Source organism: Falco cherrug, chromosome 4, assembly GCF_023634085.1.
Source record: "Falco cherrug isolate bFalChe1 chromosome 4, bFalChe1.pri, whole genome shotgun sequence".
NCBI classification, from domain to species: Eukaryota; Metazoa; Chordata; class Aves; order Falconiformes; family Falconidae; genus Falco; species Falco cherrug.
The window spans coordinates 10,135,936-10,156,960 of record NC_073700.1 but is presented as its reverse complement, the minus strand read 5'-3'; the positions used below and the strand labels follow the sequence as shown (position 1 = coordinate 10,156,960).

The following is a 21,025-nucleotide window of genomic DNA, read 5'->3' as shown; positions in this document are numbered from 1 at the left end:
GGAGGTGAAATCACTGTTCTTTTTATTTGGGGTCCTGCAGTGTACGATCTGCTAATAATGCAAGTGAAAGTCTTACAAGTGAAAATGTCTTAATGAATCTAAAAGTTGCATAGTATGATCTTGATGACTTGTATGTATGTATTGCATATTGTTTTAAACTTTGCTTCAGGGCCTCTTGTAGTTCATTTTGGGGCACAAAATGTAAGTGAGTTCAAGAAAAATTAAATATACTGGCAGTTTATTAAAGAAAACAGGTTGTAATGGGTACATAACTACTGAAAATGTTTGCTTGTCTACAGATGTTTCTGTGAGTATCTTAAGTATTTTGTTAAGCATAGTTGTGTTTATTATACCTATTGATCTTAGTAATCTAATGAACTGGAAGAGTTCTCTCCTGCGTTTCATATTGTAAAAGAAAAAGGTGTTTCATTGGGTGCTTATCTTTAAAATAGCACCCAGAGGGGAAAATAAAAAATAATCCCAAGTTGTGGTACTTTAAATTTCTAAATAAAAAGCTCTAGAAACAGTGAAAGGTTATTTGAAAAAGTGTAAGCTTTTCCTTCAGACTTGATATAAATATAGAAACTCATTCCCATGAAAGGTTTTGTTATTGGTCCGTTAATGAATTTCTGACTTTTTTCACTACTTAATACTCTGTTCTTTATTTAACTGACAGTGCTTAAAGTGTGGGAGAAGTTCTGGTGCCCATGTTTTAGTTATGCCACAGTTAAATACTTGCTTGTGTCCTGAGCAGAGTCCCAGTATGCTGCGGAATTTAATCTTTGGTGAGATTTTTAGGTCCAAGTTGCTGAACTATATGTGACAAAGTAGCTAAATGGAATTTGCCAAAACAACCTGCAATCCTTGAGGCATGGTGGAGGGCAGAACTAGTGTAGACATGACCGCGTACACTTGGAGAAGTTTAGTTGATTAGCTCCAGTGGTGACAGGCCTGTTACAATCTTAAAACATGACATTCTGTCTGTCTGCATCAGAATGACAGGAGTGGTTCTTGTCACTCAATGTACCGCTTTATGCAAGAATAATCTTTCTCAGTGAAACAGTATTCTGAAAGTTGCCGTCCTTTGTAGCTGATTATGTTTAATAAAAGCAGATTTCCTTCCTTGACTAGTTTAATTCCATATCCTTGAGAGAGAGGTGTGAAAAATATCATACAGCACTCTTTTAAAATGTGTGCAGGAGTTTTTCTCTTTTCAACACAGAGAAGCCTCTAAATTGGCTGCAGGCTTAATGGCATAATGGTCCTACTTGATGTGTTTGTTACAAACTTACATTTTTAGCCTTTTCAGTTGAAATGCAAGCTATAATGCAGAAAAAGATGAAGTTGCAAATGAAGAGATAAGGAAATAGTACAGGAGTTTAAAAATTTTGTATTGGATTGGTATGCCCCCAAATGTTACTTGCTTTAAATAGTGTTACCGTCTTTATTTGGTCCTTCTGATCTTTCTAAATGACTCTTAGTGAACCACAGGAATTCATGTTTGCCTTCAGAAAGAGATCCGGATTATATGAATCCAAACAAAAAGGATTTTCAGAAAACACCCATTTCCTTTATCAAGAACATGATGTGATGGCACTTGAATGGTCATTTTGAGGGTGTTAGTAACTTCCATATAGGCTAGCTGAAAATGCGGTTTGGTTGGATTTCATGAACTAAGAAATCCCTTGTCTATCTAATCAGTAAGTATCCAATCTTGCTAAACTAAGTGGATTTCCCAGCCTTAGGTTCTCAATGAGAATGAACTTCCATTTTGAAAACAAAATGGAGCCTACTCTCTTTCATTGAGCATGAATTATGTGAGTTTTTTGCATGGAGGCTTGCTTTTTGTGACAGTGTCATGATGGGGGGTGTGTGTGTGTCATTTTTTTTTTCCCATGGACCAGAGAATCATACCTGGATGGCTGACTGTAGGGTGGAGGTGAGCAAACGTTTCTTTTTAATGAGGAGTTGTTCTCTTTGTAAAGATTTCAGCATGTATCTGTGATACAACAGTGGGATGAGGTAATGACTAAAAATTTCAAACATGTTATTTATTGCCGTTTCTTATTCCTTAGTATTATTGAAATGCCAGAGGAATAATTTTAGGCTGCGCATTCAAAGTGAGCCAGTGAATAGTCTTTCTAATCTTAGCTTTTGCAATATTCATGAAACATTGATATTTTGTTACAGAAACATAATAGAAGACTCTCTTCTCATCCTCCCCAACGTTAATGCAGCTATACTTCTGTCAGACAGTAGAAAAGCCTGCATCCTCCTTTTGGCTAGTAGCCAGGGCTTTCTGTTTCAGTTGTGAACAGAGTTCATGTGTCAAGGGGGATGCTTTTATAGTGGTGTATATCAGACGTGATTTATTGCATTAACCTGTGGTAGTTAACAGATGAAGAAATAAATTAAGTTTAAAGCTTTAAATCAAGCCTCTGTTTCTTCAGAAGATGAAATGTTACATCATAAGGAGTATCTGATTTTTACATCAAAATGTAGAACTTGATCTTCAGATTTTTTTTTCCCCCTCTTTCATAAAATTGCTTTTAATTTTTACAGGAAGTTAATCAAATGCAGACATGATAAAAAGCATTTTGTAGCTTCTTTGGGTTTTATTAACGATGAGATATTTTACAGTGCTGTGCATTGATTCACAGTATAAATAAACATGTTCTGAAGAGAGCATGGGAAAAGAGTAGGTGTGGGACAGCTCGCTGGTACATGTACCTGCTTCGGTGGTGCAGGCTGTCATCTGTGTACATCCAGATTCATAAGGGCTGTTTTTCTTTCTTAATATGTTTATGACACATAGTTCATGATAGTAGCACAATAAAAGGTTATATTAGTATTCAGGAAGTCAGCTCAATAGTAAGAATCAGTCATCTGTGTTTGCTTTGGTGGATGTTTTTGTTTCAAGATAGTAAGTGTTCGATCTTGCTCATCTAAGTGCCCCCCTCGTCTCTCGGTAGATGCTATGGGAGCTTGAAGAGCTCGTGTCTGGAGGATTAGACCTTGGTAAATCAAACATACACACAATCTTAATGAGATGCTTTGCCTTTAGGAATAAAAGTGTATCAAGTAAACTCTCCACATTAACTTAAAACTTTTCTGAGCCAGATTTTACTGTATTAGATTTGGCTTTTTCCTTCTGGAAAATAAATAAAATTTTCCACAATCTCCTTTTACTTCCAAAATGTACAAATCTAGCATAGAAGAGAAATAGTATTTGGGATTTCAAGTGAAGGAGTCAGTATATTTTATGAAGAGGTCAAGCCATGGGTGGGGGTTTTTTTCTGCTTTTAAAATTAGTACCAGAGGTACGTGAATCTATTATCTTAACTTAAAACATCTAAGAGAGTCAGTATTGTTCAAAACTGTTGTTTGAAGCTAAAATGCTCTTGCATATCTCAAGCTTCACCAGGTAAACTACTTCAAATATTTTTTTAATGTGTGATTTAGTATCACAAATATCCCAGTGTGTTCAAATAAATTAGCTTTTATTAATGGTATATTAGTGTACACTTTTGATAAGTTGAGCAGATGACATTACAAAGAACAGTTCTGAACAGTAAGTTCTATTTATTATTTAACAGTATCTTCATAAAATATTTACAGCTGTAGTAACAACCTTTACTTTTGCAGATTGAAAAGAATTTTTACTTGGCACAGCTTGTCTCTAAGTGGTTTGAACTTTCCTTTTATTTTCTGAGTGAGTATTCATGTAGATTTGTGAAATGCGCTTTTATCTTCAAACAGACTTAGCAGCTGAGTATTCTAAACAAAACACACACAGCTTGAATATTCTTATCTGAAAAAATACTGTTGTAGTCAGTGATTCTGTGTGCAGAAAGACTGCACGATCAGATAAGATGTAAAAATTACAGAGCTTAATATAAACTGCCATAAATTGTTCATTTATGTCATCGTCATGCTTCAAGACAGGTAACACAATTTTTTTAGTAAATGCCTTAGAAACTTTAAAATGTTCGATGTGTGTTGTAATCTTTATATATTTATTATATATTATATATATAATATATATATAAGTCCATTATATACTTAATTATTGCCATTATAGAACTACCTACAGCACAGTAAAGGTTGCACAAAAAGATCTCACTGATGTATTTTGGGAGGCATGTTAATTGGGTGTCTACAAATTGTGTCTAAATAAAGACTTCAATAAGGATATCTTTGTCCAACAGATTTTTTTATTATATCTATTTATAGTATGTGTGTGAGGGAACCTAAACAGGAAACCCTACACAACTTAAGGACAAAAACGCTATTTTATGATTTTTAATTCTTTTTCTTACCATTGCCAACAAAATTCGAGGGAACGTAGCTGGGTTCTGTCCTGAGTTTTATGCAGAAATAATAGTTACAGGTCATATTCAGTCTTTGTAAAAAGTCTACAGTTTCACTGATCTTTTACAACAATATATATTATAATATATATTATACAACAAAGATATTTTACAGCAAATGTAAAATATAGGGATCATTTTTGCAAAACTATTTTAAGAAGGATCAATGTTTTGTTTCCAGACAAACCTTTATAATGATGCTGGTTTAATATAGTATCATAGAATTGTTTAGGTTGCAAAAGACGTGTAAGGTCAAGTCCAGCCATTACCCTACCACTGTCAAGTCCACTACTAAACCATGTCCCCAAGTGCCACATCTACACATCTTTTAAATACTTCCAGGGGTGGTGACTCAACCACTTCCCTGGGCAGCCTGTTCCAATGCTTGGCAAATCTTTTGGTGAAGAAATTTTTCATATGAAATACTGGATTTTTCTTCTGAATGCAAAGCAGTAGATGGGACAACATAAGCATTCTAGAAGACAAATAATGCATACTTCGGTCTTGACAGAGATACGTCTTTATTTTTAATTCAATGTTCTGCAGTGGAAACCAACTGACATATATCCTTAATCTAGTTTAGTACTTTATTGGAGTCTATGGCAACATCTTGTCTTCATTGTATACAAAATTCTGTACTAAATACATAGCTGTGAGAAAGGAAACAATATGTCTCTAGCTGTGTGTTTGGTTTTTTTTTTTATTTCATGGCTTATCTTGTTTGTGTTCTTTTTTTTTTTTCTTTCTTATTTTTTCTCCCTCTTCACTGCTACGAGTCATTTTCCTTTGTAAAGCTTTGCTTTTTGTTGGGTAGTGTCATACAGCCTTGTGTTACAGGAAGCATAAGGTGTTGATTCATTGTAATTAATCTAATAAACTCCTTAAATTAACTCATGGTACTAGAAGTTCTAGAACTTTTATTCATTCAGATTTAGGACTTTAAGTGATTGTGCTGGACCACAGAATCTGGGACCTTAAAAAACTGAAGCTGATAATTCACTATACATTTAATTCAGTGGCTATTTATTCTCCAGGCTACAAAATAGTTGTAGAAGCAACTTTGTTAAAGATAGAGCCACAGCTCAGAGGATATTACTAGTGTCAAAAGTTCCTGCAGTAATAAATGTTTTGTTCAGTAAAATTCCAGATTATCCTTACTGAACATCACTAGCAGGATCACTAGGAAACTAGCAGGCAAGCAAGTCAGTGTCGTTCAGTCATTCCTCGGTAGATGTTTCAAGGGATCAAGCATACATCTGAGCTACTAAGATGTGGAGATGCCATTTCCAGGGCTTATTTTGCCAGAGCTGGAGCTTAAAGATCAAATGGAAGATGAACAGTTAAAACATCTACTAAGGAGGAGGAGGAATTTGGCACTGAAACAGAGAAACATGGATGAAGGCTGAGTATCTTCATGGGCTACCTTTCCAAGTGGTAGGTCTCCACTTGCACTTTTCTCAGGCTGGATGGACTTGGTTTCAGGCTTTTATTTCCAAGGTAAACTTTGTATAGCAATCTTCAAACCAAGCTCAGCTGGCAGGTTTGATAACCCCTCTCCCTCCCACAGTCTGAGGAGTTTCTATAGAGTCCTACCTTCTAATCTTTCATTTTTAAAACTGCAGTACTGGGAAGAAAATGGTTGGAGGCTTTTAGCTAAATGAAAAAAAATCCATCTGTAAGAAAGGTCAAGTATTATAAATAACAGCTCTGAAATTACTGTTGCAAGGAATTGTAAGGATGATCTCCTGTCTTTCCCTCACACATCATGTACTTCCTTTTCTCAGCCATGATCTAGTCTGTGATAATCTGTTTGAGGGTTTCAAGAGTGTTAGTCACAGTGTATGCAGTTATAGGAACCATCCCTGTCTTATTCTTTGGTATCTGGAAAAGCCTTACTACAGAATCTGAGTAACTTATTTTAGACTTGTGTTCCTCTGGAAGTCAGAGCTGCTCATCACTGGTAATGCCTATTAATTTGTCTCCTTTCCGTCTTTAAGATAATGTTTTATTTTGTTCTATCTGCTACCTATTTATGCCAGTGGTTGCTTTTATTATTGATCTGGTAAATCATTTTATTTCCAAACCATGTGGGTCTAACACACCTATTGATACAGTATCCCTCCTATCGAAGTGTAACATTCATCGGTTATTTCAAAATAGATTTCTCTGACAGTTTTGTAGCTTTATGGTTTTGTATTTAAAATATCAAATAGTAATTCAGTATTTCAGTGGTTTTATAATAGACAGGTGGTTTTCTTAATTAGCTTGTATACTGCTGCAATTCAGAATAGATTTATCCAGTAAACAGAATGTTCACAAGTAACAGTAGTAGCGCCCTGTAGAAAAAAAAGAGCAAGACATTAATTTAAAATTTATTTGAAAAAACCCTGCAACACTGATTATTTCTCAGTACAGCTCTCATTGATGTTGACAGTTGGGAAGTCCAAGGGATCAAAACACCTTTAAGACAGTGAAGGACCAAACAGAAAGCTGTAAATTAGGTCTTGTTTTCAGTAGAACTATATTTTGTTACTTGAGGTACAGTTGAGAACCAGAACTTGTAGTTTTGATTTAGGGGTGTGTGCAGCTGAAAAATGCTGGTCATAGACAGTTTATGAATATGTTTAGCCTAGATCATTTCTAGTTATGGGAACAGTGAGGTATCTAAACCAGTCTGTCAGTAAGATAGTAGGAAAACACTTTTAAAATTTTAATATCTTTGTAAGTTTGAGATGGGCAATATGAAATGCTTTCTTATAATGGGAAATTAGACTTGATGTATTCACTGCATTGCAGACAAACATTGAATATCTCTAATAGAATGGGAAAAAAGGAAGTAATAACCAGGCCAGATGTGTAAAAATGTTGGAAGAAACTATTTAAGGTAGCCTGTAGCTTGGTAAATAGGTGTAATGCTTCAGCCTGATTTCTGCTCATTGGAAGAGCACTGCACGTATGAGGTGAAAAAACAATTTGTGAAGAATTTTGTTACACCCTGTATGTATCGGATCAGGCTCATAAGTTATGGAGGAACATACGGTGACTTCGATATGTTTCACTACCTTTTTAATTAACTCCTTTCGGTAAAAACGGCTTGTTTTGTTAGGCTGCTACATTTAAGGCTCTTTAATAACACTACAGTAGTACTAAGAAGAAAGGAGTTTAACATACCAGTGTGAATAGTAAGTTCATTCTCACCAAAATGAAGTGAGGTTCTTGACTGCTAAGATAAGAAAGGAGGATACCTATTGTGAAAACTGGCAAAATGTACTTTTAATACTGTCTGCTCTCTATAAAGACTGGCTGTTGTTGTGTAGTCAGGGATGCTTTCAGTGAATGGGAAAGTTACAGATTGATGATAACAAATGGTTAGTCATCAGTCTTCTGGTGGATGGTCTTCAGTTTAGTGTAGGTGAATGATACAACAACCTTATTGTGAAGTTCTCAGTTCTTGTTACAGGATGATAGTGGGGAGAGATTATTTTGAATGAAGTTTTCATTTCCTTTGTAACTGTTGTGTAAATTATCATAAATCCTGCTGTATTGAAGTTGAAATGTCTTTTGTTTCCCCTATGCTTAGCTTAATTAAAATAGAACTAGTGAAATTTTTAATAAACTGGGAAAACAAATGCATGAACAGCGTTAAAATATCAAAGAAAAAATGTGGAAATGTAAGTTTAAACGTGAGATTTTTTTTGAGAAGTGACTAAGGAGCACAACTTTATAGAAAGCTCGTGGTACTTTTTGGAAAGTCTGGCTGTTCTAGTGTGAGATCATCTGTGAATGAAAAGGGTTCAAAATACCATTAGGACAATTGATAATTGTGTGACTTTGTCATGTTAATCACATTTTTCTCTTTTCATAGTGCAGTAACAGTTGCAGTGAGGTTTTTGGGTTAGTAATTCAGTTTCATAATATTTTAACTTGGAAAGCTGTAGTAGGAGGATTTATTAGCGAGACTGCTTAACACTGAAGTCTGTCATGTATGCTGTCTTGTGCTTTTTAGTGACTTTATCAATGTGCTTCGGATATTGATATTCTTTCTGGCTGGCTGTCAGGTAGACTGAAAAACTGAGAAGATTTACATCTCAGCCTTTGATGTTACAAAAATGACTCAATTGTCATGATTAATATTTGCTTTATGTTGGTATCTAAAAATGCCTACCGTGATCATTGTGCTATGATGTGTTTTAGCACACATAATAAGAAAACTGCCTGTACACCAAATATTTAATGCCAAAATAGAGAAGACAGAAAAGACAGAGAGAACTATGGCTATCCTGACTCTACAGAAAAGAAGCTGAGGCACTGCGTGTTAGAGTCCTTCAGGAGCTATAAGCAACAGGAATGACTCCCAGATCTTTCATGCGTTAGTCCAGTGCTTTCATTGCACAACATCTGTCCTGTTGTTGTTGGATGGTGAGGTTTGACAGGCAGCCATTTAATTTGCTATTTTTTAACCAAGTTTGTGTGTTCTTGTTCTTGTTTGGTCAGTTCTCTAATCTGTATAATTGCATGGTTGGAGCTGCAGTGTGTTCAGCACTTAGGTCCCACTGCCAAACTATTTGCTGGTTTGGTCAACTGCAACAGGTCAGTCTAGCTTTGATCTGACTTCATGCGTGAAATCTCAGCAATGTTTGCCTACCTTTGTAAAGTAGTTTAAGATCTCACTGGTGAAAAGCGCTTATTAGGAGGGAAGCGAAGAATGCTATGGTTACTTTTCAGAAATGATTGTACGGCAATAATTATAGGGTAGGAGAAAAGTTTTGGAAGGAGTAAAAACAGAAGTCAGCTTCTAGTTTTTAGTGTCATACAAAGGTCTGGCTAATTTACATTAGTGCTTTGCGTAGCTTCACTGGTATGATTAAAGGCTCTATAGTGTCCCCAGCTAGTACAGCTGGTAGGCTGCCCCATCGTGCATCACATGACATAATTGCAGCTTCACAGACCCGCACTGTTCAGGTCAGGGTTGTCTCTGCTTGTTGAAAATCGGTAGGAGTAATGAGTTGCTGTCAGACATCAAGTCAGTGTGTCTCCGAAGGCTCGTAAGGCTGCCATGTCCTTTAGCTCTCAACACTCAACTAAACTGAAGAGAGAAACCTGTCAGAAGTACAGCCAAGGAAATCTAAGGTGTCTTAGTACTTGAAGCCTGTGTTTTCTCTTTTCTTCCTCTATTGTCACTCTGTTATTGATATAGAAAAGATGACAGCTGAAAATGTCAACACTTTCCTTTGTCTCATCTTGCAGGCCGAAACAACAGCAACAGAATGGTTTTTCCCTGTTTCCTTCTACCAAGGGCTGGAATTTCAGAGGGGTAAGTGTGGTGGTGTTTTGTTCATACTCTGTTCATACCTCCTGCTTCATTCGGTTGCTGTGTAACTTTGTAGTTAAACCATGATCTGCAGGGACTAAAATCATGGCAAAATAATTACAGAACTGAACTTTTAATTTTCTGACCTCTTAAAAGGCTTTCTTAAAAAAAGGGCTTTTGTTTATGTGATTAGCTGATTTATGATGAGGGGTGGGGAAGATAATTTAATGTAAGTGTGTTAATGTACATTATGATTTAAAAAGAAAAGATGTGTGTTTTCATATCTGAAAATAAATCAGCAAAACGGAACTGATAGGTACAGGGTTTTTAAGTGCTTTTTTACTCTAATAGATATTTGCGAGATTAGTTATTGAAAGCTTGTATATGTGAATTTTGCAGAAGTACAGTTGGAGATTCATAACAAAAATTACATGGATTTCTTACAAGGCAAAAGGGAATAGGTTTTATTTTTGTTTGGCTAAGCAAGGAAATATGAAGTATGCCTGTTCCCACAGTAATTGAGTGAAAAGGTACATGAAAAACCAATGTAAGTGAAACAGAGAACCTTAATATTTGCTGGGGGTATTGGGAGCTTTGATTCGTGTCTGCTTCAGGTTTCAGAGGTATAATTCTTATGTAGATTAATTGCTTCAGAAAGTCATGTTGTCCACTCTCTGTGCGCTATGCTCTGTGAAGTCTTCTACACCATTTGTTGAAAAACTCAGTGTGACGGTGGTGACAATGGTGTGTTTGCCATTTGTGTAAGTACTGTAGCCTGGGATAGAGTCTAGGAGAAGGAGTTGTCACTGCATGTTGTATCTAAGTCATAGTATTACTGTAATCTTTTGGTTAAAGGTAGGGCTTTTCTGCCTTTCAAACTTCATTTGGTATAATAAACAGTAAATTACCGTTACCTGTAATGTAGACTGACTTAGGCTGAATCTAAACAGTTCAGTTTTGTATTCAGGACAGCATATAATTCTGTTTTCTTTGAGTTCCTTCCAACAAAAAAATTACATAGAAAACCATTACTTAAATGCTTTGCTGAAAGTGTAAATGACATTGGCAGGTTTACTGATCTGTGGTGGTGATAATATGGTAAAATTAATTAAAATGTAAATTATTTTTCACAATATCTGCTAATGACTTCTGCATTCTAATTTGGTATTATAGTGTCCACTATTGTTTACTGTGAGCATTTTATTTTCACCATCTATTTCTTGCATTGTACCACAAAGCTACAGAATGACGTTGTCAGCATTACCAAGAAAATAGTTCCGTCACAACTATTGTCAAGAATGCAGGGAAAATACCAACAACCTCTAATCTGTAGATTAATTATAAATTTCAGAGCCAGTTTAAAAGTAAAATTGACTGTAGTATTTCTCCTAATTCTCAGCTATGCTTGAAAAGTAACAGAGGAAGAAGGTAGGTATGAAAGTAGTAGGAAAAGTGTTGCAGGTATGAGTTGTAGACGGAGAAACAATGATTCTAAGTTCAGAAAACAATAGTGCACTGGAAGTAAGGGCTTAGGGTCACTAAGTGTGGTGGCATGAAGTCTGTCATCAAGCTGCATGGCAGAGGTGGAGTGCGCTAGTACATGAAGAACAGAGAATTGGGGAGTAAAAGGCTGAAGAATCAAGAAGAGAAATGAAGAACCTGAAAGGAAATAGAATAGGTAGTACTAGAGAAAACAGGCAGCGAGTAAAGGACCTTCAAACTGATTCCTCCATGTGTAGAAATTAAGATCTGTGGGAGCTGACTGCCACCTTACTTTTAAGGAAATTTATGGGATACTAAGACAGATGTCAAGTTCTATAGCTTTAATATTTCATAGAATGCATAGTAATTGACAGTTGCAGTTAATTGTTTGAAATAAACTGCTACATCAAGGGAAGAACCTGTATCAGTTGTTCACTTGATCTGTTTGGATGCTGAAACAAGACTGTTGAGCACTGGGGAAGAGAGCAATTCTCTGTTCATGTTTGCATTGCGTCAGCATCAATTTTATTTTGAGGGATGGAAAAATTGTGTTATGAAAAGCCCAATGAGCAGACTTGAAGTCATAAAGGTTTTCATACAGATGGTGAATGATAAAAGGTTAACTTTGATGTCTTCTCAAACAGGAGTAAAACCTTATTGGGTAAAAGAACAGAGTTAATGTTGACAGTGGAGCAGTGCCACGCTTGAGTATAACAAACAATACTCTAGAGATGACTTATTTATAGCTGTTTTGTTTAAACATCTATGCTATAATACAGGATCATTTCAACAGTCACAAAAAATAATAAAGAAAGTGGTGAAGCACCTAATTGCAACATTGTGTTCGTCCCACCTACCCTTGCTTTGCAAGTCAGTTCACTGATTTTAAATGTCTCTGTATCATGCTGATAAGGTGGGCATGTTAAAGCATCCCTGAACGTGTACAAATGCAGACCTCAAAGTAAGATAAAGAAGGCCCAGATGCTAAACATTTACCAAAGAAACTCCTCTGCACTTCCCTTTTACCCTCCTTACATTTATTTTATCAGAAGAAACTTTTTTTTTTCTGTGCTGAGCAGCTCTTTTGAGCCCTGTGGCTAGAGATCACATTTAATTCTCTCAATAGGGATTTCCATGTCACGATATCATTTACATGTTTCTGCCAATGCTGTCAATTTTAGATAACAGTAGCAGTTACTTAACAGAACTTTGGGCAGTGCTTAGGTATCATTGGGGAGAAAGGAGTTTATTTTGATTTTTTAAAAATTATTTCTTTTAATAGATCAATCAATCCTGGTTTAGATTAAATTTAGAATTAAATTTAACGAGCAGTGCAATCTCTCTGCTATGTGCTGCTCCTGCATATACGTGAAGCATCAGGTTAATTTGGTCTCTGAAATTGTATAGTCAAGTGTCCAGCAAATAGACTATTTTAGAGGGAAGGAATTTATAGTGAGAATTGTTATTTCAGAGGAAGAAACACAGAACCTGTGGAGACTAGAATATTGCAAACTGGAGGTACAGTGGAATGGGAAAACCAGAACATAAAAGAGTAGGTGGTGGATATGGCACTTAGAGCAGAAAAGGAATAAAGCAAAGGAAAGACACTGGGTGTAGGATTGGAGGAGGAAAGAGGAGGAAGCTGTAGCTTTGGAAAAGGGATAGTCAGGATGGGGAAAGCAAAGAGCAGTGAAAGATGAGAGAGTGAAAAGGGATGAAGTATGGTAATGGAGGAAAGCTAGTGAGTGTGAAAGCAGAGAGATGGAAATATGGATTGGAGGCAGAAGTCTCCTATAAAACACTACAGGTTTATCAGTTCAACCTTTGCAAATACTAACTCTGGGAAGATAAAGATGCCATGTGGGTGTGGAGCAATTTGTGGCCAGAGCTTGGTAAGAAGAGGCATGAATATCTGATGGGATGGGGCAATTCAGAGGCAGGTTGATAGTGTATATAAAAAGTAACAGCACAGTTCTTAGCGCAGAGATTGGTATTAATTCTATTTTTGATCTCTTCTAATTGCCATTAACTCTCACTCTTTTTCTTCAAATCTCCATGCCCCTCTTCCCTTAACACCTGGATGCAGAGAGGTGGCTTTGCTCAGCACCATTGTTCGGTGCTTACACGTAAGTGACAGCAGTTCAATATGCTGCTTCTAATGTCTATGGAATTACTGTTATGTTGCCATGTAGGGTGGGAAACAGTTTGATTTAATAAAGCATCCCATCAAATGCAGATTACATGCGTACAGTCATACACACACAGTTAGAAGATGTTAAGATTAAAGCCTCTGTGGTTGTTTGCTAGTTGTGATAGTCTTGAATTACAAATAAGCCTAACTACTCTTACCATGGAAAAACAAGTGTGTAAGTTCTGAATTCAAGACTGAGATTCTCTCCTGAGGGGTTTCAGACTTCAGCTTCTTTGTCTCCCCTCCTACCCCCTTAAAATCACCCACTCTCTGTTTTTGCCAGCAGCATAATTTTCTAGATCTTGTCATGTGATTAGTGGGCTTGTGTTACTGAAAGTCTTTAAGTGATATTCTCCCCCCCCCACCCCCATGAGGTACTTTGCAAAAGTAGTGGTACCTGGTAGTCCCACTATTGATATGATGACACTTCAGATGGCCATAAAGAAACTGCCAGACAATCAAAAAAAGCAGTTACCTGATTAATGAAGAATACTGGGGTTGCAGACGTAACTGAAGAGGATGCTGGGTTTTGTCTCCACTTATTATTGATATTTCTTTTTACTGCTCCACCAAGATCTAGCATAATTTCCTGCATATTTTAAACATCTGAACCACTGTGATGGTTTCTCTAGCTTTTTTTTTCCCCTTACACACCAAATTTGGCTGAAGAACTTCAGTGCTAAAAATAAATAGTGACATCTAAACCAACATTTTCTACTTTGAAATAGTTTGAGGCATGTGTTTGGAGTGCGGTTGCCTGAAGACTGAAGATAAATTACTGCAACTAGGCTTCTTCCTATTTCCTCCTTTTTGTTTCCTTTTTAATTTTAGAGAAGCATTGAACTAACCAAGCTGCAGATGCGGTCACCTGTGAGGAAGGCTGATCTAATTTATGAGAAGCCTGACATAAAAATGTGCTAAATGTGCTGAAAGTAAATTTCAGATGTGCAAGTGGTTTCTTTGCTAGTTTTGCTGCCAATGTCTTCATGGGGAAAGAGGTGTCTTTTATGCCAAATGGGAAGAATTCAGACAGTATTTACAAAACAGTATATTTATTTTGTGCAGGCTGGCAGACTTCAGTTATTCCCTTCAGGATGCATGAATCTAAATAAGATAACGGTTTCTAAGAGAGAAGTTTGTTCCTAGCTTTGCCTTGATGATTAATTACGTAAATTGCATAATACTATCACAGAAAGCACCACTTTACCTCTCCTGGATTCTGACTGGTTTTATTTAATGTCTGTATCCACTGATACATTTTCTTAAGCAGTGATGTTACATGTAACAGACACTTATTATAAATGGTGTCAGACAGGCCTTTGTTCTTAATTGTTGAAGCAAAATGATGCACTAATGTATCTACGTCAAATCTGCTTAAATACCATTATAGTATGACCAATATGATTTTAAAACACAAGTTACCATATACATTGAAAAGCGTATGTGGCTTTCTGTTATTTTATATTTATACTCACAATCTGAATAGTTTCCTCCGGGTGTGTGGGGGAGTTACTCTGCCTAGTTGGCAGCATAGCCGTGAGTGGAATATCGTACCTGTTGTGACTTGGCAGTCAGAAACTGGCTCCTTCATGTGTCATAGAAAGACTCTTCCACGCGGGGGCGCCCTGCTGGCATCCCTGCTCTCCGCGCCTGCTCCAGCACTCTGTGCTCATCCGCTTCCCTCTGTGCAGAGACTAATTCTACCTCCTCCTGTAGTAGGTTAAAGAGATTCTAGGTGGGTGCTTGATCCCTGGCCCATCTCATCCCCCTTTCTCTTTGAAAAGAATCCCTTTTTTGCTTTCTAACAGACGATGTATTCCTGTACTCCACTTCCTCCTTTTAGATCTCTTTCTTCTTCCAGTGGGTTGCAAGCTCTTCTGTTTCAGAGTTTGATTGCCCCAGCACTACTACTCTTTTACTGTCTTATTTCAGGCTTGCTTTTATTCTGCCTTTGTGGAGGTGCTGTTGTGCCTCTGTCCAGCATTGACCTTTCTTGGGCCAGAAGGTCTCTGATACCTGATATTAGAAGTGGTAAGAAACAATTCTACAAGTCTTTCTGCTTTAATGTATTAGAATATGGTGCTGTAAACATACAGCCTGTATAATGGGTTTAGTAGAAGCTGAGTTTCTCTGTAGCCATGCAGTTCCTGCTTTGGAGCATTGCAGGAGCAGGGAAAGTTTACTTCAGTGTTGATAGCAGCAATGCAGGGGGCAATAGAAGCATTAAAATTTCCCTTCTCTAATACACAATTTGTAGTTCAGAAGACTGGAGCTTATATTCTGTAGCAAGCTGACACCCTAGACACTGATTCTTATTTGTAAAAGTGTTGGTTTTGATGTCTTCCTGCTTATTCTGTGGGCGGAGTTTTACATAGTTTAGCTTATTATTGGTTTTGTTTTTGAACAAACCATTGGAACCGTTGTTGATTAGTCACAAGACTAATTTCTCTTGGAACAGCAAGGTTTATGTTGGCAAACAAATAGAGATGCTATCAGAAATTCATTGTGTAGCATTTGCGTAACTGGATAGCAGTCAATTCCATCTGCAGTTCCAAAACATACATCAGAATTGTTGTATTCTTAATGTATACACTGAATTTAAAAAGCAATTCAGTGTGACCAGTTGGAAAATTTTGAAGAATTCAAGAGTGTGTTATTCCAAACTGATGTGCTGACTCGGCATGGTTTAATTACCATAAGTTCTATCCACAACATGTGATGTTAGGTTAGTTATGTTATGCCAGAATGTTCTATTAGAAATTTCTGTAAAACACGGTTGTTTGATACATTAGTTCTTAGGTCCATGATTAATGGCTGTATCTTATCCACAACATCTGATGTTAGGTTAGTTATGTTATGCCAGAATGTTCTATTAGAAATTTCTGTAAAACACGGTTGTTTGATACATTAGTTCTTAGGTCCATGATTAATGGCTGTATCTTTTCGTAGGTTCAACAGGTAGTGGAAATTACAAGGTTCTTTGCATATAGTAGTACTGCCAGAATCATGAACATGTGCTGGAGAGAAGCTGTCGGTTATTTATAAATAAGTTAGTTAGTTATAAAAAAGAAGGGTGCAGGCTGGCCTTCAGGGTTTGCCAGGTTTCTAGTAATTTGAGGCTCTGGGTAGAAAACCCTGGACATGTTTTGAGCTGTTACCACTTGTGTTATCTAGAAGCGTGCTGTAATGCTTAGGAGTTTGCACTGTTTTCATTAACTCAATTCAGTAGCTGTTTTATTAAACTTTCACAGTTTTTACCTATAAATATGAGTTAAGTATACAGCCATAAAACCTGTCCAATTACCTAGTTTACAGGGCTACTTTCAAGTTAATTACATGCTAGTTACAGAAAATACACTTTGGATGATATGTTGCTTGGGGCAAGAATTTTGAAGCATGCTTATAGAGCACTTGGCTAATGCATTCTTGAAATGAAGACACTGTCATAGGCTTTTGCATTTGCAAGACTTTTCCATGATTATTTACATCGTACACTGTACATATTCTGTTTATTAAAGCTCAGTTATTCAATTAATATTTTGAGTTTTTCTGATAACAAAGATAGCATGATATCTCCCATTTGGAAAGACTTCTTATAATTTCATGTTATCTTTTCACAAAATCAGTATTTTCTTCAGAAATACTTTATGCAATCATTCTGTTAATGTTGTAGGGCTTTATTTTATGGATCTTTGTAACAAGTTTATTTTTGTTCCGGGTGTGGTTTGTTATTTATAGTAGAAATATTCTGTATGTGCTATAAACCTGTCATGCCAGCTATTTGGCACATACAAACAATACTGAGCTAGAAGCAACATGTGATAAAGCAGATAGGTCCAATTGTCATTCTCTTAGGCTAAGTCTGATGTTCTGTTATATAGCAGATTTCCTGTCTTTAATCATAGATTGGGTGTTACCTTGTACTCCTGCTGTCATTTACTGTTCTTTTCTTTGTTCAACAGCAGATGAACTTGACCCCTGTTCAATTTAACTCAAACCTAACTCTGCCCATTTCTTTGTATTTGTTTCCCCCCACCCCACCAGTGGCTGCTCTCAGAGAACACGTGATCTGAAATTACTATTTCCTATCACTTCGTTTCAGAAACTTGTAATGGTTAACAGGGCGATGCTGTTGTCCAGCTGAATTTGATGCCGCTCAGTCTGAGAAATGAAATTTTTAGGAACAATTTTGAACTATATAGTGGTATTTTATTGTTGTTACACAATTTCAGATTAGCAGATTTATTTTAAAATGACTAGTGGACATGAATGGTTGTACACATGGATTTCTGTTGCTAATCTTTGTTTTTACTGGTTGTGATACTTGCAGTAGAACTTGTTGTTACTAGAACCTGTTACAAAGATACGTTATTAACATCACCGTTTCCTTTTTTACCAAATCACTGCAATGGTCTTGGTGTCCAATTTCCTAGTGCTCATACTGTAAAATCTCACTGGTCAATCTCAGTTGATTGTAAAAGTTTCCAATTTGGCAGTGTTTGGGTAGTACTAATCGGAACTGTGGAGTGAGTTTTAAACAAAAAGTACAGAAATGGACTACACGTTTAGAAAAAGCTGCAAGAGCATTATTTGCAGAAACATTTGGGAAATCCTCTGCTGTACAAGAGGTTTTGTTCGAACATCTGCCTCTCCATCTCCAGTTCCACATGTTCTGATTTAGGTTGTCAAGTTGTACTTCTGACAGAAAGCTAAATAAAGTCTTCTAAGGACTGGGAGAGAAGGAAAGCATTCTGAAAACTTTTGAATGAGCTTATAAACAGTTCTGTGGAGCTGATGGAAAAAGAAGAGGAAATTTGAGTTCCTCCTGATGTTTTCTGTTGGAAGAAGCATTTTGAGTGGGTTTATTGGTGCTCTCTATGAAGACTGCTGTTATTCCCAAACATAAAAGTGCTTTCAAAGCCAGATTTTCTCTGAGACATCTCAGTCTTAGTAGGAGTCCTAATTATTTTTAAACTAAATATAAGAACAAGATTATTCTTGAAAGCTAATGCTCTTTTCTGTGGTTAGAATGTATGCAGCAATTAAAAACTCTGGTTGTCTTTTAAAATCTGGCACAAATGCATAATAAGAGCAATACGATGGTGTCTATTTATAGCAGCCTGGAAACAAATTTTGTTATTACAGTAGCAACCAGAAAAAAAGGTCTTCGTTTTGCTAGATATCATGTAAACATAATAATAAACTATTCTTTCTCTAAAGAATTTGTAATCTAAACTCTTATAAGAACATACTGAAATATTTCTTAAATAATTCCAAATTAATTTTTTTAAAGTAAATTCAGATCTGTTGAAGCTCTTAAATTCCACTCATGATGACAGATGTTGTAATTCCTAGGTTCTGCTGCATGTTTTGAAATGATCCTAATGTGATTTGAGATAATATTCTAAAACTCTGAAATGCACATTTGAAAATATTTATTACTTAGTGGCTTTGATTCAAAAATTGTACACTGGTGCTGTCTCTCCGTGGATTGTGGTTAATTGTAAAGCTTTTCAGAGAAAGTTAAATTTAGCATCCTTAAAACACTCATAATGCACAATGAGAAAACAGTTTCAATCTGTCCGTGTGCCAGCAAGCTCCCCACTGAATTTGGAAAGCCTGTTTCGTTTCCAAGTGCTATTTCAATTTTTCAGTGGTTCACAATCTTAAATACCCTCAAAAGAAGTAGTCTAAGTTTCAGCAATCACTGTGTCCTCTCAGACACTTCCAGTCAAAAGCAGACCAGTAGCCTTGTGAAAAGGTTATAAAATGAGGGTTATACCAATCCTAAAAAGATTAGACTGCATGCATGGCCTGACTGGAAGGATACTAGAAGATGATGGGAAAGAATTGCAGTGCTTTCTGAGGGTATTCAGTTGGGCAGTGACTGCTGCAGTTTGGTGTGACACCATTTATTTATGACATCATAATTATTCTTTTCTCAATATCTTCAGAAACTCGTGACAATTTTTCACATTTTGGGAAGCGTTCTTAGAGTTGTCCAAATCACTATCTCTGGCAGTGTATGTGAGAAATGACAAACTCAAGACAGTTTGTACTATTGGAGATTGGATGGGCAAATTTGGAAGTCTTGCAGAGAATGTGCCACCAGTAAGCATCTCTTCCAGCCCTTAGAAGGAGCCAGGTCAAGTCTCTGGATCTCTGCTTGATGGTAGCGACAGAACTGGGAATCTCTTGACACAGCCAGGCCACTACTTAGCACATGCCACTGAGGTGTAGAGAGCAGTGTTCAAATCTGTGAGGTGTTATGCCAGGTATTTCATTTAGATAAAGTACAGTCCAAGGCAAGAGGTGATGTCAGGAGGTACTCTAAAAGTACCTTGTAGGGTGGACAAAAGCAGGACTGAAACTAGTATGTTATCTCTTAAGGATTACTGTCGTGCAAGTCTTTGCGTATTCTCCTGTTTAATTAAATTCTTATGACATTTTATTGTCTTTTCATGATATTTTGTTGAAGAGTGCAGAACCTCTGTTATTTTCACAGCTCAAGCCCCCTCATAGCTTATTTCAAGTAACTTGCTTTCCTTGTGCTGCTGTCACCTGCTGAAATAGATAAAAGCTTCAGAAGTTGTTGTAGTTGGGTTGGTTTTTATTAAAGGAATATTTAAGTAGGTTGATATATTTCTTCAGAGTAACAGGATTTTTTGATAACTTTTTTTTTTTTTACTTTGATATCCAATAGTAAACGTGTATCAACTCCTAGTCTTGAGGAGGCTTTCCTCTATTACCAATCGGTAAACAGAAGAATGGGTTGACTGCTACACAAAGTTTGAAGTCGGCCCCTCTTACAGCACGGTTTCTGAAAAGAGGGAGAGAGCTGCAGGGTTTTTTGGATGGCCTGGTGGCTGCATGTGAACCTGCGTTTGACTCGCTTAGGCTTCTGCATGTGAAAAAGGGAATATGTTACGTGTCTTCCTACCACAGTACTTCAGATATGTATGTTCCCATTTGTCGTACAGTTAAAAATCATAGTTGCAGCAGTAGGATACTGCTGTCCTGCAAGGATGATTTTTACGTATTTATTTTCTTTTTTCTATTTCCTTACTTTTAAGAACTATAAAGAAAGTAACAGTGAAACTGCTTAGGTAGTTTTGCTTGCACTTTGCTATGATTTTGACAAGATCAACCAGCAGAAGTTACTTGGAAACTGGCTGTGTATTGTCTGAATAAAGACTTATCATGTGCTTGTTAAAACATTTGACAGACTTCAACCTTATGCCACCCCAGTGCTTTGGGCATTTTACAAGTAAGAATACTAAGGCAGGAAAGTTTCTCAGACAAAGTGCTGAGGTAGGTTTTTTGAGTTTAAATCATTAATACCCCATGTTCATTCTCTGTTCCTGTAAACCAAAGTTACAGTAATATTTGATTGCTTTTACCTGCAGTTCTGTGGATGTTTCTGGCTATTTGATGTGCTCATGGCCCTGGCATGTTTCATTTCATGTTTTGTTACTGCGTTGGACTCGGTGGCAGTGCTCTAGCTGCACACAGAGACAGCATGAACAGCTTTCATATTTTTATGTATTTTGAATTTGTCAATTATGATTTCTTAGCCTCAATCTTTTGAGGAAGTTCTGCCTGAAATCTAGATATGATGTCTTAGATTTCCTTCCTTGGTACTTGTGTGAGTGTTTACAATTTAAGAAAGCT

At 36.6% G+C, this 21,025-nt stretch overlaps 1 protein-coding gene and 1 long non-coding RNA gene across 2 annotated transcripts in view; one reads left to right on the top strand and one right to left on the bottom strand.

Moving 5' to 3' along the window:
* Nucleotides 1-21,025, top strand: part of ARHGEF3 (Rho guanine nucleotide exchange factor 3) — a 144,307-nt gene that overhangs the window by 36,393 nt on the left and 86,889 nt on the right. The window contains exon 2 of the mRNA XM_055708995.1: nt 9,618-9,684. Within this exon, the coding sequence (XP_055564970.1) occupies nt 9,618-9,684 (67 nt within the window). The remainder of the gene's footprint in view (nt 1-9,617; nt 9,685-21,025) is intronic.
* LOC129735976 (uncharacterized) lies at nt 4,585-13,959 on the bottom strand. The gene is made up of 3 exons (XR_008732020.1): nt 13,830-13,959; nt 10,596-10,679; nt 4,585-6,706 (listed from the first exon to the last, which is right to left on the bottom strand). It is a non-coding gene; the product is annotated as an uncharacterized LOC129735976 (long non-coding RNA).